This window comes from Eumetopias jubatus, unplaced genomic scaffold (assembly GCF_037043125.1).
Source record: "Eumetopias jubatus isolate StellerSeaLion01/CBP00866 unplaced genomic scaffold, mEumJub1_p1.0 scaffold_7, whole genome shotgun sequence".
Taxonomy (NCBI): domain Eukaryota; kingdom Metazoa; phylum Chordata; class Mammalia; order Carnivora; family Otariidae; genus Eumetopias; species Eumetopias jubatus.
The window spans coordinates 123,728,867-123,751,965 of record NW_028274813.1 but is presented as its reverse complement, the minus strand read 5'-3'; the positions used below and the strand labels follow the sequence as shown (position 1 = coordinate 123,751,965).

The 23,099-nt window shown below is 50.2% G+C and overlaps 2 protein-coding genes across 5 annotated transcripts in view; one reads left to right on the top strand and one right to left on the bottom strand.

Annotated features, from left to right (window-relative positions):
• Nucleotides 1-1,509: 1,509 nt before the first annotated feature.
• RLBP1 (retinaldehyde binding protein 1) lies at nucleotides 1,510-9,680 on the bottom strand. The gene is made up of 7 exons (XM_028122195.2): nucleotides 9,669-9,680; nucleotides 9,264-9,392; nucleotides 7,814-8,018; nucleotides 6,157-6,335; nucleotides 2,976-3,134; nucleotides 1,968-2,078; nucleotides 1,510-1,668 (listed from the first exon to the last, which is right to left on the bottom strand). The coding sequence occupies exons 1-7, from the start codon at nucleotides 9,678-9,680 to the stop codon at nucleotides 1,510-1,512; spliced, it is 954 nt and encodes a 317-aa protein (XP_027977996.2).
• Nucleotides 9,681-20,107: 10,427 nt separating this feature from the next.
• FANCI (FA complementation group I) overlaps nucleotides 20,108-23,099 on the top strand; it is an 83,608-nt gene continuing 80,616 nt past the window's right edge. For 2 of the 4 annotated variants that reach the window (XM_028122075.2, XM_028122078.2), the window contains exon 1: nucleotides 20,108-20,190. The gene's annotated coding sequence lies outside the window, so the exon portion shown is untranslated. Of the gene's footprint in view, nucleotides 20,191-21,864; nucleotides 21,898-23,099 lie in introns of all 4 variants that reach the window. The other 2 variants (XM_028122076.2, XM_028122077.2) reach the window with 2 other exon arrangements.

The window sequence follows — 23,099 nt, the reverse complement described above, 5'->3', positions numbered from 1 at the left end:
GGGTTTGGGGAAAATCCTCCCTGGTCAAGCCTCTCACCCCTCCACCCACGATATCATCTGCTATAATTCCTCCTCCAGCTCAGGAGGCCTATGGAAGTATCATTTATGACCATGGACTCTCAGAAGCTACTGGGATGATAAGCATACCGTGCACACCCTAGAAATGAAAGAAAGGATCTAAGAAATAAATGCGTGTGTATGTGTACATTTACACGTACACATACGCACACGTACCCACACTGGAAAACAAGAACGAGGGCTCTCAGTGGATCAGGAAAATTTCTGAAGGAGTGAAAGCAGATGGGATCGGATTAAACCTACAGCCCAGGAAATCGCTGAAGGTCCTGCGCCAAAAAGTGGGTGCAGTCCCCAGGGGGTTGCACGCCCACAAGGAGGGGCAAGTGTGGGAAAGCCTGCGGTGATCACTGGGGTCCTGGGGTACCCGGGCAGGTGCAGCCGGACCAGCCGACCCTCAGCCTCCACACTGACTACAGGAACAAGAGTGTGCCCCCAGGTGGGAAAGTCAGTGGCAGATCTTGGGAGAAGCCCCTGGCAATGCCCGCAAGCCCGGTGCCCAGCAGCCAGCTTCAGGGGGAAGAAGCAGGCTCAGTACACAGAGGCCTCTAACGGAGAGTCTCACCCCACACTCAAAAATCGCCAAGCATGGGGCGCCTGGGTGGCTCAGTCATTAACCGTCTGCCTTGGTCATGGTCCCAGGGGCCTGGGATCGAGCCCCGCATCGGGCTCCCTGCTCGGTGGGGAGCCTGCTTCTCCCTCTGCCGCTCCCCCTGCTTGTGCTCTCTCTTCTCTGACAAACAAATAATAAAATCTTAAAAAAAAAAAACCCAACACTACCAGTCAAGGCAAGGGGTCTGGAGGAGAGAGCCTTGGGTGGAGAGACCCCCTCAGACGACGGGACACAACCGCCACCCTGGAAGGGGGTCCCAGCTCCCGACCACGGCACACATCACACCCCGCCCGACTGAGGGCACCAAACCACCACAAGATGGAGCCACTTCGAGACCGCTTTCATCCCAGAATTCCATGTAAAAAAGCCCTCTCTTGCCTACAGGCCGCCAAAATTGCCGTGTTTGCCAGGTCGTTTTATATCCCTCCTCTTTTATCCTTTTATTGTATTTTACTTTGGCAGCGGAGAGACCTTTAAATCAGCCTCCTCGCCTGTTTTCACAGACCCTAAGAGGTAGAACTGCTAGAAAGGAAATCATCGAGAAGCTTAGAGTCTTTGAAACTCAACCCCACGCAAGTCACTGTCCTCAGCTTCAGAGGCAGTAGGAATATAACTGTCCCCAATTCTTCGTGTTCAAGAGAATTGCCCCTGCTTTATTGCCCTCCCACTTGGGAGGAGGGTGACACCTGAATTCATCCAAGCTTAGGGGGGTTCGGGGGAACCACAGCCACCTCAGGCAGCCCTTTTCCCAAGCTTCTGGGCCCAGGACGGCTGAGGAGAGTTGGGGGTTGCTAACTACAGGTGGATGGCAGGAGACGTCCTCAGAAGGCTGTGTTCTCAGCTTGGCCCCGGGGGCCAAAGAGATGCTCAGCAACGACCTTGCCGTCGTACTTGGGCAGTGTGCCCCCAAAGTCGGAGGGCAGGATGTCCTCATCAATCTCCTGGAAGAAGCCAGAGAGGTCATCTCCATGGACATAGACCTGCAGGGAAGCCGGGGAGACAGAGCTGAGTGGGGGGGGGTGCCCTCAGGATGGGGGACAGAGGGGAGAAAGGCACAGCATGCCCCATCTGCCTGATGGTGTCCGTCTCCACAGTCCTCTGTGTCGTGCTGTCACTCAGCTCAGGCCCAGGGCACAGAGTCTGAGGAGGGCTCAGGTGGGGTCCCCTCCCCCTCCCACCCTCATCCCCCTTGTCTCGTGAACTCTTTCCTGCTACCGCCACCATTCCCTCACTGGCCAGAGAAGTGGTGAGCACTCTCCCTGTGTGACCACGCACTCACCCGTTGGAGCAGCTTGTTCTTCAGAAAAGGCTTGACCATGTTGTAGGTGGTAGTGAAGTACCACGGCTGGTGGATGAAGTGGACGGCTTTGAACCGGGCTGGGAAGGAATCCTGCAGTGACAGAGAGTGCTCCAGCCCATGGCCCCAGTGGCCTCAGAGGCTCCCACTCACTCCCCCACTGCCTCCCCCGTGACTTGAGGACGCACTTGTCTCATCACATGATTGCCCCAAAGGATAGCCCAGTAAAGGTTCCATCCCTGGGCCAGCAACTGGGGAGCCTTGGCTTCACCAAGGCTCCAAACTGCAGGGAGGAAGCCCCAGAGGCCATGCAGCCCAACCCTGTCCCTGCTGATGTGTAACACCTTGCCATTAGGTGAAGTGAGGAAATGAAATGGTAGCCTTGCTTGGTTTTTAGGTGACGAGCTTTTTCAAACCCACTTGCCTGCTGAGTGGACTGAAAACTATTAGAGACCCCAGGGACACTACCCACAGCCCCCTACGACCCCCATCTCCCACCCCTCCTTTCCCAGATATACATAAAGCAGATTTCGGACGGACTTCTGACACATCAGTATGTACCGGAGTGAGCTGTCAGGGACATTAACGATCATCCCTTTCTTGGGACAAATTCACCTTCAAAGAGAAGCCCTGTGACATGTGCGGACAGAGAAGGGGATTCCAGGTCAGAAGGTGCAGGTTCAAGTCTGGCCTCTTCCACTTTAGAGTTTTATGACCTTGAGAAGTCACTCAAGTCTCTGAGCCTCGGTTTCAAGGTTTGTAAAATGAAGCAGAGGAAGAGTCTGCTCTCAAGGAGTTAAGGAATGAATGTGAATGCTTGGCACACTGTTGATCACCATGCAAGCCTTTGTGCTTGTCATTCCTCATTATGGTGCTAGGTGGTGGTCTTCTAGGGTCCTGGGCAGCACCATTAGGTGGGGCACCTGGGCCCAGCTTCCCAGCCTCCTGACCTGTGAGAGGCTCCTGCAGCACAGAGGGCGGAGGCCTCACCTGGAGCATGTCCACCATCTTCCTAAGATCAGAAGCCCGAAGTCCGGCAGCCTGCTGCATGGTAAAGCCCTTGAAGTTCTCAATGATGCAGAAACCATTAATCTGAGTTTCCTCGTTCTCTAGTAGCTTCTCCAGGATGAAACAATATGCCTGCAAGATCTTGGACACAGAGTGGACAGGCTGTAAGACCCAACATGCAAAGATAATTAAGGCTTAAGGTCCTGAGGGGAGAACTAACTGGTACATCCCTTACCGGAGGAAATTTGTCACAGGCTTTAAATGGGGACATTCCACCTCCTGGGGATATGTCCCAAGAAAATAACCTTGAATGTCATATCCATGGTTAGAGGCTAGGGTGTTTTTCCTTGTACCCTTTTAATAGTAGAAACATTGGAAACAATCTAAATGCCCAATAAGAAGGGACTGGTGAAATTATGGTACATTCATGCCATGGAATATTCTGGAGCAGTTAAAATTATATATATACAATGAAATGATACAAAAAATATTCATTCATGATATATTACTGTAGTGTATGATCCCATTTTTATAAGAAAAAATTGTGTGTAGTGTGCATGTGTGTGCATGTTTCTAGAAAAAGTAGATTGGGGGGTGCCTGGGTGGCTCAGTCAGTTGAGGGTCTGCCTTCAGCTTGGGTCATATCTCGGGGTCCTGGGATCAAGTCCCATGAGAGGCTCCCTGCTCAGCGCGGAGTCTGCTTCTCTCTCTTACTCTCCCTCTGTGCTCTCCCCATCTCTCAAATAAATAAATAAAATCTTAAAAAAAAAAAGAAAGTAGATTGGAAGGATGTCAATGGTAGAAATTTCTGGGTGGCAGAATTGTGGATGATTTTTAATTTATTATTTTTTTGCGTTTTCTAATAAGTAGATATCACTTATGTAATAAGAAAAAGTATTTTTAAATAGTCTTTTTTGTAAAAGATTTTATTTGGGGGGGTGGCTCAGTCAGTTAAGCATCTGACTCTTGATCTCAGCTCGGGTCTTGATCTCAGGGTCATGAGTTCAAGCCCTCCATTGGACTCCACGCCTACTTTTAAAAAAAATTTATTTTATTTTATTTTTTTAAAGATTTTATTTATTTGAGAAAGAGAGAAGAATGAGCAGGAAGGAGAGAGAATCTGAAGCAGGCTCCGCACTGAGTACAGAGCCCGACACGGGGCTCGATCCCATGACCCTGAGATCATGACCTGAGCCAAAACCAAGAGCCAGATGCTTAACTGACTGAGCCACCCAGGCACCCCTAAAGATTTATTTTTAAGTAATCTCTACACCCAATGTGGGGCTCGAATTCACAAACCCACGATCAAGAGGTGCATGCTCTTCTGACTGAGCCAGCCAGTACCCCAAGAAAAAATATTTTTAAATCTCTCCCACAAACACATACAAGCCCCTCAGTCCTAAAGCCAGTATCTTAGTTAGTCTAAGACACCATGCCTGCTCCTAATATCAGGAACAAGATAAGGATGTTCGCTAGCTCTACCCCATTTAACCCTCTGTTGGAGGTGTTAGCCAATGCAACCAAGTTAAAAAAAAAAAAAATGCATAAGTAGAGGGGCGCCTGGGTGACTCAGTCGTTAAGCGTCTGCCTTCGGCTCGGGTCATGGTCCCGGGGTCCTGGGATCGAGCCCCGCATCGGGCTCCCTGCTCCGCGGGAAGCCCGCTTCTCCCTCTCCCACGCCCCCTGCTTGTGTTCCCTCTCTCGCTGTGTCTCTCTCTGTCAGATAAATAAATAAAATCTTAAAAATAAATAAATGAATAAATAAATAAATATAAATTAAAAACATAAAAAGTAATAAAAATAAAGTTCAAAAGTAGGCATGTAAAAGGGACGGTGAGGCACCCCTCATTCGTGGGTGGTATGGCAGGACATGATGTTGCATTCATAAAGATGCTAATTTCCCCCAAGTTTGTTCCCAATAAAAATACATTCCTCCTGGAACTAGACAAGTTAATTCTAAAGTCTATAGGAAAAGGTAGACATAAAAGAATAGCTAGAAAATCCCTGAGAAAGAGGAGTCATAGCACAGAACTAACCTTAACATATTAAACATTCTACACGATCTCTGTAATTAAAACTGTGTGCATTGGAGCATGAATAGACAGAGACTGACGGCACAGAATACAAGTCCAGAAATCATCCAAATGTACATTTCATATACATCCAAATGTATATGAAAATAGAGACTGTGATAAAGATGGCATCTCAAGTCACTGGGGAGAAAAGATGGACTGCTCAATAAATCATGCTGAGACAACAAGACAGCATCTTCGAAAGTGGGTCTGTACATTTTTTTTTTTTTTTTAAGACTTGGAGGCACATGCCAAAGTTCTCCTGAGACAAACCCTAATTCCCCCCACTTAGGGTAGCTCTCTTAAGGGCCTGACAAGCAAAATCACACACACATATATAAATGCAGAGACCAAAAAATACAAAAACACTAATTCAAAGGGATACATGCACCATTATGTTTATTGCAGCATTATCTACGATAGCCAAATTATGGAAGCCGCCCAAGTGTCCATCGAGAGACGAATGGATGAAGATGTGGTACACATGTACAATGGACAAATTACTCGGCCATAGAAAGGAATGAAATCTTGCCATTTCCAATGACATGGAAGGAGCTAGAGAGTATAATGCTAAGTGAAATAAGTCCATCAGAGAAAGACAAACACCATATGATTTCACTCATATGTGGAATTTAAGAAACAAATGAACAAAAGGGAAAAAAGAGAGAGGCAAACCAAGAAACAGACTCTTAACTCTAGAGAACAAACTGATGGTCACCAGAGGGGAGGTGGGTGGGGGGAGGGGTAAATAGGTGATGGGGATTACAGAGTACCCTTATCATGAAGAAAAAAATAAAATCACATGATAAGAAATAAAACGAATACCCTTCAAGTCATATGGTCAAGTAAATAAATACACGCAGAGAACTCAGGCTGCTTAATAGGTTGAAAGTTGGGCTTTCCAGAATCTCTCCCAACCCACAGTCCATTAATCCCCGTTCTCTGTGTCACTCTCAGCTTTCAGCATTTGGCAGGGCTGACCCACGGCTGCCACTGCCACTGGGCAGGGGTACCAGGGAGGAGCCATGTATGGGCCCAGTGGGCTCTGCCTGCAAATTCTCCCCTGCCCGGGAAGGTCAGCCCCCACTGACCTCATCGAAGGTGATTTCTTCAGAGTCCCAGTTCTCGATGTTGAAGAGCATGACCACCCGGCCATACTTGTCCCGAGTGGAAAGGACACCAGGGTAGCCGGCCTCCACGGTGCAGCGGACCGCCTCCAGGGACAGGCTGTCGAAGAGCTCGGGGTACTGCAGCCGGAAGTTCACGTAGCCTGGCGGAGGGAGAGTAGAGGAGCCCCTCAGGGAGCCAGCCCCTCAGGGAATGGCACACAGCAAGATTCCAGAGACCCGGACTCCTGCCTGGCTCTTCCACAAGCATCCTGTGTGTGACCAAGCGGGGCACAAGCAACCTTTCTGAGCCCCTTGTCTCCTCTCCAAAACACGGGAGGATACTATTGGCCTATCTCACCAAACTGCTGCAGTAATCAAATGCGATTCTAGGTATGAACTTGTAAACCGTGCCAACATGAGGTGTAATCCTGAACCTGAGGACGATTATTACTTGTTAAATTCTCTTGCCCACGGGCAGAGATACAGGCTTCCCAGTTGGGCACAGGGTTAGCTGAGTAGAAAAGACCCCAAGATCGAACCTCAACCCCACACAGAACCCAAAGGCCCTTCCTGATTCCAGAAGCACTTCTCCTACCCACAAACCCCACCCTTACCTGTCCTGAACAAGTCCCCGCCTCTCGACCACCGAACCCTAGAGAGCCCAGGCCCAGGAGAGGTTCTGGGGGAGCGTTTGCCTAGGGAATGCCACTGACCTCCTCACCTCCTACCACCCTCCAGGTATACCCCCACCCCCCTGCAGTGCCCACTGCCCTATTGCTCTTCCCTCAAGGTATCTCATTTCCTTTGCATTTTTCTTCAGAAGTTCCCTTTGCCCTGGAGCCTTCCTGGCCACTTTACCTAAAACTCCAACCCCTCAGGTCTTTGCATCCACCTCCTTTATTTTTTCCTCATTATCCTTTCTTACTACCAAACAGTCTAGGTAATTTTATTTTATTTCTCTGGTTTATTATTCCGCAGTTAGCATACGAAGTCCATGAAGGCAGTTCCTGTCTGCTTTGTTCTCTGCTGCATCCTTTGGCCTAAAAGAGTGGTTGGCACAGCGTGGCTGTGAATTCACTTTTGGGGAAGGAAGGAAGGAAGGAAGGAAGAAGTAAAAAAAGGAGAATCGTTAGCCTGCAGAGGGCCTGCTCGGACACCCCCTTCTCCCCCCGCCCCCCTCCAACTACGGATTGGATTTCCTTAGGAAACCTGTATTGAGCCAGCCAGCAGGCCTAGGCAGTTCTGTCTTTAGGGCTCCTTCCCAGGGCGGGCACCATCTCCAGCCCCACTCTGCATGAGGCTTAGGTACCTGCAGGGCGACGGGCACGCACACCCCCTTTCCTGCAGCCATGGTCAGCCAAAGCCTAGGCTGCGGTGGGGGTGACGGGAACGCTCTCCAGGACTGGGAGAAAGGGGAGGGGAGCCAGACCTCTAGGAATGCGGAGGCTGTTGAGTTCACACCCCATTTTCCAGGTAAGGAGAAGGAGGCTCCGGGTAAGGATAAGGACTCTCACAGGGCAGGGAAGGAGTGGGGAGTGGAGGGGACAGCCTCCTCCGTGCCTGGGTGAGAGTCAACGCCACCCTCACCACCTGGGCGCCCCAGCCTTCGGGAGGCGGTGCCTCGGGGCGCGGGTCTCACCTCTGAGCAGGTCGTAGGCGCGCCCCACGTGGAACTTCCGCGCGCGGATGAAGCGCAAGAAGAAGGCGCTGTCCCTTCCCTGCACGCGCTCGGCCACCGCCCGGGCCAGCTCATGCCCGGAGGCCGCCTCGGCCTGCACCAGCTCCTGCAGCTCTCGCACCACCTCGTCCCGGGTCTCCTCCCGCTCGTTCAGCTCGTCCTTGGCCTGGAACGGGGTGGGGTGGAGGCAGCGAGGCCCAGACAGGCGCGCGCACGCGGGTGCGGAGCAGGACGCCCAGGCGAGGAGGCCCCTGCCAGTGCCAGCCCGGCCGAGGGGCCGAGGGGTTACCGCTGGGGCCATGGCTCCTCTGCCCCCAAGAGCAGCATCTGCACTGGCAGCCCCTGAGACTGCCAGTTACTTCCGCAGAACATTGGGTCAAACTGCGCATCCTGGGTTTGTTGGCAGGAGACCGCCAAAGGGGTCACCGTTTCTAAGGACAGCAGCTTCCCCCCCGGAGCCCTTACGTAGCACTCTGCTAAGGCCTTGAAATACCAAAGGCCGAAACCCACCGCCATAAACTAAGTAGCCACATCCCATTTCTCAGGATGAGCGGACTGAGGCCCCCTAGACGTGAAGGTGACCCGGGCAGGAAGGGGCGGAGCTGAGGCTCACACTCAGGCTGGACTTTCAGTCCCTTCTCTCTGCAGCCTCCCAGGCTTGATTCTGATCTTTTCAAAAACAAAGATACCCCCCAGACCGCAGCCTGCCCCCTGCCCCAGAGCCTCTTATTCCTCCCCTTGGCTGGGTCTGCAGAACTCTTGTGCATGCCTCAGGCAGCTCTCTCCTTGGACAGCAGGAGTTGGGGGTGAAGGCAAAGGAGGGGGACTCAGGTCTGGGGGAACCCAGAGCGCCTTTCCCTTGGCAACAGAGATGCAAGCTAGGAGCCCAGGCTCAGCTCAGGCCAGGACCGCTCTGCCACTTTCCGCAGAGCACAGTCTGATCCTCTCTGAGCTGGTCCAACAACCTTCTTTCAGAGGTACAAAGGGCAAGACCCAGAGAGGGAAAGCTACTTGCTCAAGGTCACACAGCAAGTTGAAGGTTAGGTCTGATTCTAGAACTCAGGCTTCTTGCCTATCCAGTGGGGGCAGCAGTTGGATTCCTGTGCCCCTGGGCCACTTGCAAACCAGGGTTCCTCATATCTGACTCTAGTCACCCAGGGGCCCTAGGTCCTGGCATTGATATCTGTTGGTGCTATAGTCTTGTATTAGGCTGGCCTGGATGCTGGTCAGCCCAGTGTTGCTGCCATGGCCCTGACCTCCAGAATGGCCCCTAGAACAGTCCAGCCCATTAGCTCCAGGATAGCCTGGAGAGCTGGGCCTGGACCCGTCCTACAGGAGAGAGGATGCTGTCAACATTCCCCCTTGTTCGCCCACCCCAGCCCACCCCTCCCTGCACCCAGGACCACCTCACCTTCTGTAATGTGTGGCGGGGGAGCTGGCTGCACGGGCCAAAGACAGGTCCATGGTCCTTGGTTGTAAGCCGCTCCAGCTGGGCACGGAGCTCCTGTTCCTCTTCAGGGACCACTCGGAACGTGCCCACCTAGGCAGAGAGAAGTCGGGAAAAAGCAGGGAGAGCCCCCCGCCCCCATCAGCTTGAGCAGGCCAGGGCAATGGGCCTGCTCAGACCCTAAACTAGTACTTTTGTCAAAGGTCACTGTTAAGCCTTCTCCCTTTGGGTGGGGTCACGGACCACAGAGGGATTGTACGGGTGAGTGCCCATAAGGGTCCTGAGCAGACCAAACAATAGAGAAATGGGGAGGGAGAAAGGGAGGAGGGAAGGCAGATGGAGGGGAGACCAGAGCACAGGGGTACTCACGCCCTCTGACATGCTGCCTCTCTGGAAGACTCAGAGTCCTCAGAAAAATAAGGGCCTCACTTCTGTGCTGGCCTCTCCAGGCGGCCTCCTCCCTAGGGCAGGAAGTCAAGGGGGGCAGTAGTCTGGACAGACCATTCTCTTATTGTCTCAGAACAGTAGATCTCAAACTTTTGAGTGCATAAGAATCACCGGAGGAATCTAGTCGAAATGCAGGTGCCTGGGCCCTGCACCCTGTGATTCTGACTCAGGAGGTCTGAACTGGGGCCAGGAATCTGCATTTTAAAGCAGCACCCCCACCCCCACCACCATGGCCCTGAAGAAAATGATCCTTGGGCTACACTTTGGGAAACACTCCTTTGAGAAGGAATACACACAAATACCTCAAACCTTAGTTCTTAAGATGAGCTGGTGCAGCCAGGCAGAACCTAGTTTTGGCCTCCATTCGGAAGTTACATGATCACTGCAGAATAAGGCAATCCCTCCTCCTCTCTGTGGCCCTCCTTCTCCAGCCCAAAGGGGGATCTCGGAAACTTCCCAGCTTAGTGGATGGCCCCTTCTCCGGTGCATTCATTCTCAGGAGGGGTGATGACTAGTTAGGTAACCAGAATACTGGGTGTGTGTTCTGTGCTCTGTGATGCACTAAGTAATTTCAGATCAGTATCTCAGAGCCAGAGCCGGCATTATTTTCCCCATCTTACATGGGAAGGAGCAGACCCCGGGGAGAGTAATTGACTTGTCCACTGTCGTACAACCAGAAACAGCCAGGGATCAGGCCCAGAGCCCAAGCTGTGACTTCCCATGAGCACCAAGACGCAGCCTTTTGGGGCAAAAGTTGGGCCTGGGTTCAAAATCTGTCTCTTCCACTTGCAAGCTCTGTAATTTAACCTGAGTATTGGTTGTCCCCTGGAAAAGGGAGGTGGAAGGAGGGTAATAAAGGTTCAATTAAATAATGTGCAGAGAGGCAGTGCTTGGCCACCAGAGCAAATCTCATCCATTGCCCACATGACAACCTGCTCAACCCAGTGAGTATTTTTTGGAGACAGCTCTCCTGTGGCCAGATTTTTTCCTCTCCCCCCTAAACATCCCCATTGCCTTTAAAGGAGCCATCACCACCCTGCTCCTGTCTCTGACCAGGTTCTCACTTGTCAGTTCTGTCACCTGCTCATTATTGGAAAGTGACAAAGGTGAGACTTGAACCACTGCTTTGACAGCCAAGGCCAAGGCCTCTCCAGGCAAACTCCCTAGGAGAATGGGTGTTACAGAAAACCCTTTAGGGTCAGAGAAACCTGGGTTGGAACCGAGAGTTGTCATTTACCACCCACATGACGTTAGGCAAGTTACTGAACCATTCTGAGCCTCAGTTTCCCCATCTTCAAATTAGGGATAATAACTGTACCTACCAAATAGAGTTGTAATGAAGTGCCTATCATTTCTGTAAGGTACCTAGCACAGTGTTTTGCTCTAAAGCATGATTTCCCTTCCCTTTCTTAGCATCAGACTGATCATTGCCCTGGTGTGCCCAGAGAGACTGGGAGGATCCCGGATCCCAGGGAATATCTGAGGATCTCCTAATTCCCTGCCTCTCCCACTCCCCAGCCCCAGCCAGGGCAGGGAACCCACCAACTGGAATCAAATCTAAGCCTTCTCTCTGGCAGGTAGACTTCCAACTGTGTGGACACAGAGACAGACTGAAGTACTGGTGTGGCCTCCCTCGCTTGGGTTTTGCTGGAACAGGAAGGGAGAGGCTGAGAGAACTGAGCTTAGGCAGTAGAGATAGTGGCTGGACACCCCCAGCCAGTTAAGCAGATCATTAGGACAAGATCCTAGAACCTCAAATTAGAGGGTGAAAGTCAGTACAGAAGCTCTTTTAAAAATATGCCCAATCTAATTAATTTTGAGTTTTTAAAATACTGATTTATGAACTATATGCAACAAAAACACATTCACCCCCATTCCGTGGTGAGGCTGTTCCCTGCCATCTAGGGTTGCCAGATCAAATACAGAATGCCCAATCCCGCGTCCATTCCAGATGAACAACAAAGAGTTTTGAAGCATAAGTATGTCCCATGCAATATTTGGGACATACTTACACTAGAAAAGTCTTTGTTGTTCATCTGAAATTCACATTTAACTGGGTGCCCTGTATTTTTATTTGCTAAATCTGCCATCAGGTTGATCTAGTAGTGCTTGGAGAAGGGCCAGTTGGTTTCAGTTTTACAGGCAGCCTGGGATGTGGTCTCCCCACCCCCACCCGCCGACTCCTCATTGCAGTCCTGGGCTCCCTGGCCCCGCCAGACCCCTGCTACTGACTTACCTACGAGCTCTCCTTAGGGCTTCCTGGTGCCTGCGTCCGCCGTCCTCCTGGGGAGCCTGGAGGTTGCCTCCACTGGGGGCGCGGTCCAGTCAGCAGGCTGGGATTAGTGTGTCACAAGGAACTTCTCAAGGCCCACGGTTTCCCCGTTAAATCAGGCTTACAGGGAGGCCCAGATCGGGGCAAGTGAAGCACCAGGGGGGTGGGGGGATTGGCCCGGGCCTGGCTGCAGCCACCGCAAAGCCCTCTTTTGTGTGCTTCGGCTCCTGAGTTCCTGCTCAGCCATGTGGAAGCTGGGCAGCGGGGGTGTGATCTGGGCCGGCCCCATTCCCTCCTCCTTGCTCCCTCTCTCTCTCATTGCAGGGGGGGGCGGTCTGAGAAAGCACATCGCAGGGTAAGACATGCAAGAGATGGAGGGAAATTTTAAATGTGATTGTGGGGGCACCTGGGTGGCTCAGTTGGTTAGGCCACTGCCTTCGGCTCAAGTCATGATCCTGGAGTCATGGGATCGAGTCCCGCGTCGGGCTCCCTGATCAGCGGGGAGTCTGCTTCTCCCTCTGACCTCCCCTCTCTCTCTCTCTCTCTCTCAAATAAATAAATAAAATCCTTAATAAATAAATAAATAAATAAATAAATAAATAAATAAATAAATGTGATTGTGGATGCAGTGGCCTTGGTGGCAGATCCAGGCCTGTCACTCTCCTGCAGCGTGTGGCAAATGTCACCTCCACAGTGAGTGGGGCGCCTTGGTTAAGGCGGAGCTGGAAGAGGGCAAGACAGGCTGAGCCGCCTTCTAGGCAGTACGGCGGAGTGATAGGAGCCTGCTTTGGAATCAGGCTGCCCACTTTTAAATCCCAACTCCAGCACCTTCTAGCTGTGGAATTAACTTCACCACTCTGACTCGGTGTCCTCCTCTGAGAAGCTGGGATGATTGGAGGACAGGCTCGGGGCTTTAGTGAGGATGAAAGTGCTTAGCTCAGTGCCTGACTTAGTAAATGTAAATGCGCAGTGAATGCTGACAGTTACCCCAAATGCGCAATTAATATGCATCTGGGTGGAGGGACCCACATTATCCAACCCTCCGTAAGATAAGAAACCCCTCTGCTGCCTCCCCTCAGCAGGTGGCTTCCCAGTCTCCACTTTGATATTTCACTGCTGGGGGTGTGGTGGAGGGTGGGCACGGGATGATTTCTCTAGAGTATTCTTTCTCTGGGATTCCAAGGGCAGGGAGCTCCCTGTTTTTACTACTGGATGTTCCTCCTTGTTTTAAAACTCATCCTTGGTCTGACCCCCAAGCAGCCTTCTGTAATGTCACCCTCGGTCCTAATTTTGCCTCCCGAGGGTGTCTGGGACAGGGTCAAGATCCTGTGCACGGGACATTCTCCAGGATCCATCCCCAGAAATGCTTTTTGGTTTGCCCCAAAATAGTTCTTGGTTTTCAACCGATTCCTACTTGGGTAGGTTTGGGATCCCTTCACCCTCTTATGCTGTCTCCAGACATCCTGGGGCTTATGAGAGTGTCACAGAGGGGCAGTCCCTAGGAGCAGCACCTGACCCCCACTTGTCTCTCTAGACCCCTTCCTCTAGAGCAGACTGCAATGCCTGGGCTTGGATCTTGGGCTGCAGCTAAGTAAACTTAATCTCTTTTCTTCTGACAGCCCCTTTCCTGGGCTCCTGCTCAGGCTGCCGTCTGACTTTGTTTCCTCCCGAGTCCTCCCTGGAGCTGCAGAACCCCTCATTTCTATCTTTCTGCTCCCTGAGGGTCTAGTCCTGTACTGTCCACTAGCCAGCTGTAGCTTTTTAGCACATGAAATCGGATAATGGCACCAAAGAATTGTAACTTTAATGAACTTAAATTTAAATAGAAAGGTTGGTACTAGATCCAGTTATTGGAAAACTGTGAAGTATGTTTAGAATAACTTGGGTGTGTGCTTCTACTTTCTCAACTGTAAATTCTGTGATCAAGTATTTAGAGTCCAATGTGAGATGTGCTGTTAATATAAGATACCTACTGGATTTTGAAGACTGAGCACAAAAAAGAGCATAAAATTTCTTTTTTTTTTAAATTAAGGATTTGTATTTTTTTTTATTTTAGAGAGAGCACGCGTGCACAAGTGGGGGGAGGGGCAAAGGGAGAGGGAGACTCTCAAGCAGACCTGCTGCTGAGCACAGAGCCCAACAAGGGGCTTGATCTCAAGACCACCGTGAGATCATGACCTGAGGCAAAATCAAGAGTCAGATGCTTAACTGACTCAGCCACCTAGGCGCCCCAGCATAAAATTTCTTATTAAGGATTTTTACATGACTTAGTATTCTGAAGTGGTAGTGCTTTGGATTATATCGGGTTGAAAATATATGAGTTAATTTCACTTGTTTTTTTCTCCTTTTTTTTGATGTGGTTATTAGAAAATTTAAAGTTTTCTAATTTTAATGGCTCCCATTGTATTTCTCTTTTTTTTTGCCAATTTTTTTTTAAAGATTTTATTTATTTATTTGACAGAGAGAGACAGCGAGAGCAGGAACACAAGCAGGGGGAGTGGGAGAGGGAGAAGCAGGCTTCCCGCCGAGCAGGGAGCCCGATGTGGGACTCGATCCCAGGACCCTGGGATCATGACCTGAGCCGAAGGCAGACGCTTAACGACTGAGCCACCCAGGCGCCCTCCCATTGTATTTCTAATGGACAGTGCTGGTCTAATCCTTACTATTCCTTGGAGTGTGGCCTGTAGACCAAGAGCATCAACATCATCTGGGAGCTTGTTAGAAATGCAGAGTCTCAGGCTCTTCCCCAGACAAGCTAACTCAGAATCTGCAGGTTAACAAGGACCACCCCGCCGCCCCCAGTGATTCCTATGCACAGAAAAGTTTGAAAAGCGCTGCCCTAGAGTATCTGGCCCTCTCCCCCTCCTGCCTGTGCCCAGCACACTACCTTGCCTGACCTCTCATGCCCCATCGGCTCTGAGGATTGGTGGGAAGTAGATTGAGGATTATCCTTCCCACCAACCTCTTCCTCTTTGGGGCTGGCCAATGGTGAGGTGGGTGGGGGTGCAGGAAGCAGAGAAAGGGGGGGATCCTAACCTAATTCCAGGCCACGATTGCTCTCAGGGGTGTGCTAGACACCTGTAAAATGGTGTCCTTATATGAAGAGGAAATTTGGACACAGAGAGTTACAGAGGGAAGACGATGTGACGACAGAGGGAGAAGACAGCTATCTCTACGCCAAGGAGAGAGGCCTGGGGAGAAACCAGTCCTGCCAACGCCTTGATCTTGGATGCCTAACCCCCAGAATTGTGAGAAAATACATTTCTGTTGTGTAAGTCACTAAGTCTGTAGTACTCTGATACGGCAGCTTTAGCAAACTAACAGGTGTGACTCGGGACTTGTCCTCCGGTGCTTCCAAGAGCGTGAGCTTCGTGGGAGATAAGGGAGGGTGGGTGAGAGCGCCAGAGGAAAGAAGGACAGAAGGCCCAGCATAGCCTCAGTCAAAGCCAGCTGATAGAGTGCCTCGCGAGGAACACTCCTGTGCACCAAGAACACTTGCGGGTTAAAGACCCAAACAAGAGCTTTTCAGGATGCTAGCAGGCCACGAGGCCCTTTTTTGGGAGCAGAGCTTCCTGTAACATTATTTTCTGCTCACAGTCCTGCCTCTGCCCTCTCCCCTTCCCCCGCCCCCAAGAGTCACGTTCATGTCTAGCTCCTGTGCTAGAACAATAGTTCCCTTGTGTGAGGGGGGACACTGCCCTCACTGGCCCAGACACCTGTGCTGGCCATGTTGGCAGACAACCTCAGGCTCCCTGGCTCGCTCTCCCAGGCTGGAGGCAGGCAGGGAGGGGGCTCGGATTGGCTGTGCCCCCATTCTGTACTGCGACAGGTGCCTTACCTGCGGTATCGCATCCAGTCCTTCTAGATGTGAGGTAGAGAGGATCTTCCCCTTTTTTACAGAATAGGGAGCTGAGAGTCGGAGAGATGGGAGGCCCTGCCCAAAGCCGCACAGTCGGTGGGGAGTGGGGTCCTGGTCATTCGAAAGCCCCCTTACCGTGCAACACGCAGGCTGCGCTACCTCCTCCAGAAGTGAGAATGACACCAGTGTGACTGCTCAGGAAAGTCACACCTGCCCCCTGGCTTCTGGGGAAGGTGACATCACCTCACTTTCCTGGGGGCAAGAATCTGGTCACTGCCATTCCCTTTTGGCCAGTAATAATTGTCCTGGGCTCAACCCCTCCTTCGGAAAATGGGAAAACCCAGCTCGAGGGATATTCTGCACCCTCCTTACAGTTACACAGTGGGAATGAGGGTGCCTTGACTAGCATGGGCTGCCCCACAGAGCTAAAAAGCTGCAGGTCCCCCCGAGCCATGCTCATTCCCCAAAGAAGGGTCTGCCCTGTGGCCGTGGGGAAGTGCGCAGTGCCAGGGATGAAAGCAATGAGGATAAATAAAATCTATCGGTATGCTTGTTCAAAGGCTATTTTTTGGTGAGGTAAGGTTTAACAATATGAGGAAAAACAAACAGCGTGTATTTCCAAAAAAAAAAAAAACAGGGACATTCTCATAATGAACCGCAGTATAATGACCAAAATCACAAAATGAACGTTGATGTAATACAATTGGATAATCTACAAACCTTAACTTAAATTCCAGTTAGTTAGCATACAGTGTATTGGGATAATCTACAAGCCTTAATCAAATGTCACCAATTGCAAAAGGCCAGTTTTTAAGGATTACGTGCCCCCCCCACCCCCCACCCCCGTCCTGTCTTTCAGGCCTCTGAGAAAAAAGAGACCGTGTAGGGGAAGGGAGCTAACATTTTTGTTTGTTGTGGTTGTTCTGAACTTTTCTTTTTCTTTCTTTCTTTTTTTTAAGGTTTATTCATTTATTTGAGAGAGAGAAGGAGGGGCAGAGAGAAAGAGAGAGAGAGTCCCAAGCAGATTCTCCCCCATCCCCCAAGCATGGAGCCCGTCGTGGGGCTCGATCTCATGACCTGAGATCAGGACCTGAGCCAAAACCAACAGTCGGACACTCAACAAGTTGCACCGCCCCTGGTGCCCCAGTTTTGGACTTTTAATCTTCAAATGATTTCAAATTCACAAGAAGTTTTAAAAGTAGTAATATATTAAGTCAAAATTTTGGGTTTGAACTGTTAACATTTCATTGAGATAATTTAAAACCGTACTTTTCTAAGGATGAGTTCATAATTCTGTACCCATTTAATAAATATTTATGAGGTACCCTGTGTGTCAGTTTTCTAGACACTGGGGATACGCATAGTAAAGCTGTTAAACCTCTACCTCAAATCCTACCAAGTTGGAATTTCTTCAGGGTAGACTCAGCTGGTTCTCCTTAACAATCCTATGGGCTGCCCAGATAGCATTGTCCTTTTTTTTTGGCTAATGATCTTCACCATTTTCAAATGTACACTTTAGTAGTGTGAAGTATTCATATTATTGTGAAACAGATCAGAACTTTTTCATCTTGCAAAACTGAAACTTCGTATCTATTAAGCAATAATTCCTTATTTCTCCCTCCTCCCCAGACCCTGGTCAAGCATCATCCTACTTTGTGTTTCTATGAATTTCACTCCTTTTGATACCTCTTATGAGTGGAATCATAGAGTACTTGTCTTTTTTGTGACGGGCTGATTTCACTTAGCATAATGTCCTTTGGGTTCATCCCCGTTGTAGTAAGTGACAGATAGCATTTCTTCCCTTTTTTAAGGCTGAAGATTATTCCTTTGTATGGATATATCACATTCTATTTATCCATTCAATGTCCATGAAGACTTGGGTTGTTTCTACCTTTTAGCTTTTGTGAACAATGCTGCTGTGAACATGGGTGTACAAATATGTGTTGGAGACCCTGAGTCCAATTCTTCCATATTTAGACCCAAATGTGGGACTGCTGGAGGGAACTAACAGTATGAAGGGTTTCTAAGTGTTAGGCTTTTGATACGTGCTACCTTGATTATTCTCTTAATCAAGTCACCCTTAAACCCAGACAACTAGAGCTCTTGGTCCGGGTGGCTGCCTTATTAGCCCCCTTCCCAGATGATGAGATCAGGAAACCTAGAGAGTGTAACCACCAAAACCCACATGCCTTCCTTCAGACCACGCTCTGAGTACCTTCCAAAACATCCCCAAAGTCGCTTCCTTGGCCTATACAGTCCCCTTCCTCAGTCCACCCTCTCCAGGGTAGGCCTGCTGGTGTGCACAACCGTAGACCCAAAGGGTAGCCAATAGCAGCTCTAGGAGGAAGGCATGGGGTAGATCTTCATGCAAACATATGAAGCCCCTCACACTGCAAGACCCAGTATCCTGAATGAAAGGAGGCCTCCATTTGTCCTTTTTCTCTAGACTCCTGCAAATATCAGTAGTTATAATGTTACCACACAAATGAGAACTGCTGATAAGGTTTGAAGAACATTTAGTTCCACTATTGTAAACCTGTTTTTAATTGGCTGTTTCTTCTAAAGTCAATGTTATCACCAGCAGCCCAGTGTAGGAATCTAGTTGGTTGAAGCAGATGAATATGATTTGTTGCTTAGTAAGGAAGCTTGCACCAGGTGGGGAAAGACTGTTATTCATTTGAGTCCGGTCTTTTCCTTTGCATGTGTAACAAGAGGGAGAAAAGACACTGAACTGTCAATGCCCTGGGTAGACACTCACACAGGCAGTTCAGTAAGTGCTGCTGGGATGCACAACTGGAGGCTCAAAAAGGCAAATGAGCCTGCTGGATGACACAACCACATACTTTTGTGGCTGTATGGCTCAGTCCCATAAACAGCTGAAAAGGGAGGCTTTGTGGGGAGAAGATGAGGTAAAGTCATCTGTATCCTCGGCAAGCTAAAGGATTCCTTTCAGGAATCATCTTCCAACTCAGCTGCTGTGTTTCAGCCATATATTACAGCTCAGTATTGGGCCAGAAACGTGATAGAAGTAAAAGTTTCTTCAGAAGGGTCATAAGCAAGGAGCAGGCCTGGACAGCTGAGAGGCATCCTTCTCTTCCAGGGGTTGTTTCTCCCGGTACTGGCCAAGTAGACCCATCCCACCCCTGCGGACGGGGGGGATGGGGGGGTGGTCAGGGTCCACACTGAATACCTCTGATTTTAGCATTCCTTTACATGCCATTTGGCAAGTCCAAATCTGAAGGCCACCCTCATCACCTGTCCCCAAATCTGCCGTTTTCCCTGTGCTCCCTGTGTCAGTTCCCTGGCATTATCAACCCACCCCCACCTATCACTCAAGCCTGAATATTCCTCAGCTCCTCCCACATCTCCCCCAAGCCGGTGCACGCTACTTCCTAATCTCTTTCACATGCAGTCGACTCCTTTCCGCCTGTCTCCACTGCAACTACCTACTTCCAGGGCAATTTACCTAAAGTGTCCTGCCTTCAGTCCTCCCCGCCCCTCATCATCTCTTTTTAAGTCTCTGCGGCACTCACCTACCAGAGAGATTCTTCTACAATGTGAATACAGTCACGTCCTTCCACTTCTGCTGTTTTTCCACACTACCTCTGATGTGAAAAGGACTTCCAAGGCCCTGCTTTCTCACCCCCACCCCAAGCACCTTCACCTAGTCAGGGGCTTGCTTGCTTGTTGCTCTCAGGCCCTTTGCCCAAGCTGCTCCTTCAACCTAAAATAGATTCTAGATCTGCCCCTCCATTGCTCTTTGCTCTACTGTCGGTTGTTCAATTAATAAACATTTACTGAGCATTTACTGCTTTGCCAGACTATGCGCTAAATGCTAAGGTTTTGCGGGGGTAAGAACAAAAAGCCGCCTGGCCACTTGGGGCTTACATCTTGGGGGTTACTGGTACCTCCCCTAATGCAAGGAGTGGGACACCTTCATCTGCCTTCCAGGTGCTTCCAATGCAAAGACCTGTAGGTCCCTTGATTCGGCCCATCTCGCACTCCCTCTTTCCCTAACAGTAACCAAGAGGTGTTAACCGGTCAACACCACGCTCCAGGTACGTTCAGGCCACACTGCGCATGCTCTCTGCGGTCCTGAATGCGCGTTCACCTGCTGCGCCTCCCCGCGACTGGGAGTGGGAACGTCCGAGGACTTCCGACCCCTTCTGCCTTAATGGTACATCCCACGCGCGTGCGCCCGGGCAGCGGAACTAAGCCGCGGGGGGGCGGGGCCTGTAGTGTGCCGTGACGGAAGTGCGGCGGCGTGCGGTTGAGCGGGGCTTTTGGAAGTTTGTTGTGGCGGTGAGGCTGAGGTAACCGTACGGGGGGCTTCGCTCGCTGCCTGGGCGTAGGGACTCAGCGCCTTAGGGAGGGAGCGGGTCTGTGAGGACTGGAGGACTGCTGTTGCGAGCTGGCGTTCTGGTGTTTTCTCTGGCCTGTCTCCCGCCGCATCCCTCGGTTTCCGCGGCTCCCTCCTCCCGGCCGGGCCACACTCTCCGCCTTCCTGTTAGAGTCTTCTCTCCGTCAGGGTTCAGCTCCTGCGTCTGAGACATCTCACCCCGTTTCACTTCTGTGGCCCGGTCACGGCCCGCTTCGCCAGCCGCTTTGCTTCCAAGTTTGTGTTTACGTGTTGCTCTCGGGGGAGCCCCGGCCGGAAAACCCGCGCGTTTCGCGTCCCTGAGCCGCGCTAGTCTCTGGACAAGAGGTGCTGCGCGCTTCGCAGTCGCCTGGTAGTTCATCTCTGGTTTTCGGCCGAATTTAGCAAATGCACCCGCTGAGATAGATTTCAGCGTGTTCCCCCTCTGGCTGCAAGTCTCTCTTGGTCGGTATGCCCTTTCTGCATTTTCTCGGCCCTCCCCGCTCCCCCACCCGCCTAGGCCCTGACCGGGGCGGGGGTGGTAATTAAGAGCATGGGATCTTGGGGTCTGGAGCTGAACAGGCCTGGGTTTCATTTCTGCCTCTGCTACTACTGGCCTTCTAACCCTTGGGACAATTATGTAATCTCTCCAAATCCCGAAAGATCTTCATCTAAATTGGAACTAGTTAACACCTACTTCGTGGGGTTGGTATGAGGATCAAATGAGTGAATGTAGGTCCAGGGCCTAGGGAGTTCAGTAATTCATTTGTTCAGCAAATATTTATTGGGCACCTATTACAAGGGAGGTGCTGGGGACGCCTGGGTGGCTCAGTCGGTTGGGAGTCTGCCTTCCGCTGGGGTCATGATCCCAGGGTCGTGGGAGGGAGTCCCAAGTGGGGCTCCTTGTTCGGAGGGTAGTCTGCTTCTCCCTCGCCTGCCATTAGCCCAGCTTGTGTGCTCTTTCTCTCTCTCTCTGGCAAAATCTTTAAAAAACAAAACAAAACAAGGGAGGTACTGTGATTAAGTACGGGAGGTTCGGTGGTAAACAAGACCAGACATGCCGCCCCCTCCCCCCACCATGGAGTTTATAGTAAGTGGGAGATACAGTCCTAATCTAGTCATTACAAATGTCACCCTAAAGGTGTAGTGAGGGTAAGAGAAGTTACTCTTGCCTTGAAAAGGTATAATAAGGGAGTATTTAGGGGTGCCTGGGTGGCTCAGTCAGTTTCTGCTCAGGTCGTGATCTCCAGATCCTGGGTAGGGCTGAGTGGGGAGTCAGCTTGAGATTCTCTCTCCCTCTCCCCCTACTCGCTCCCTCTCTTTCTCTCTAAATAAATCTAAAAAAAAAGGGGGGGGAGCGTTTAACCTAGACTGAGCTTCTTGGGAAGTGTAGATTGAGCTGAGATCTGAAGGATTTGTAGGAATTAAAAGACTGGGGGGGCAGGGGATGAAAGGAGGGGTATGTATAGAAGTTCCAGCCTGAAAGTTAAGTTGTAAGGGCCTGTGGCAGGAGAACTTGGGGGTTCGAAGGACTGAAAGCAAGGAGTGTATAGTGATGAAGGGGGGGAGTTAGGTGCGGGCCAGACCCTGCAGGACCTTTTAAACTGACTTCTGGATATTGGACTGATAGGAGAGCAGTGGAAAGGCTCCGAAGAGTTTTAAGGTAAGGATGGAGGTGGAAGGAGTGTAAGCCACGTAATCTGGTTTGTGTTTCAAAACGATTACTTCAGTTGCTGTGTGGGGGACAAGTTAAAAGCTTTTGTAGTAGGTCAGGTGAGAGATGGTGGTGGCTGTGGAGTGATACGGCAGTAGTGGATCTGAGAAGTAGATTTGAGAGATGTTTAGGGGCTGACATTGCCAGGACTTGTCAGTGGATATGAAGGATGAAGGTGAAATTGTGAAGAATGTTGTCCAGGGGGGAAAAAAAAAAAAAAGGATGTCCAGGCGTCTGGTTTCAGTAGCTTCATGGAGGATGGTACATTTTATGGGGATGGGAAACAAGAAGAAATACAAGAGGGGAACAGCTCTTCTTCGCACCAGTTTGCATTTCCCCCCTTCCCATTATATTCCCATAGCTGCGCACTAAATCCTGCCTCCCAATAGGCTTCCATTTCATCTCTTCCTTTCCACGCCCCAGAGTCACCACCCTAATACAGGCCTTTGTGTCTATCACTAAAATAGCCCCCCACAACTTCTTAGTCTCTGCTCTTTGTCCTTACTCTCTCCCCACTTTAATCTATGTGTTGATGCCAGATTGTTTGCTCAAACACTTGTTCAGTCTGAAACAGGCAGAATCTGAATCAGGCAGATTTTCTTTTGCTCCAAAAATTTTGGTTGTTATCATTTACAGAATAAAATCTAAATCCCTTAATCTGTCATTTAAGATCTTGCACAATTTAGGGGCACCAGGCTGGCTAAGTTGGTAGAGCATGTGACTCTTGGGGTTGTGAGTTCGAGCCCCATGTTTGGTGTAGAGAATACTTAAAAATAAAATCTTGAAAAAAAAAAAGATCTTGTACAGTTTATTCTCAGCCTGTCTTTCTAGCCTTCATACTCATTGCTCCCCTACTTGAACTTCGTACCTCTGTCCCTCATTTTCCCTAAATAGGTTTTTCAGATTCTCCTATGAAGAAGTCCTTTGTTCATGACATTCTCCTTCTTAGTAGTGTATAAAGCGTACCATCTGGTTATCTTGACTATCTAAATTTAGTTTCTAAGTTCCAGTTCAAGCTCTCTGCTGGGAAGCCTTCTTGACCTCTAGGCACACATTTATTTCATTAGTCTTGTTAACTTCTCATTTGTTTTTATACCATTTATTTTTTTTTAGTTTATTTTTTTAGAGCAAGAGAGTGTGCACAAGCGAGG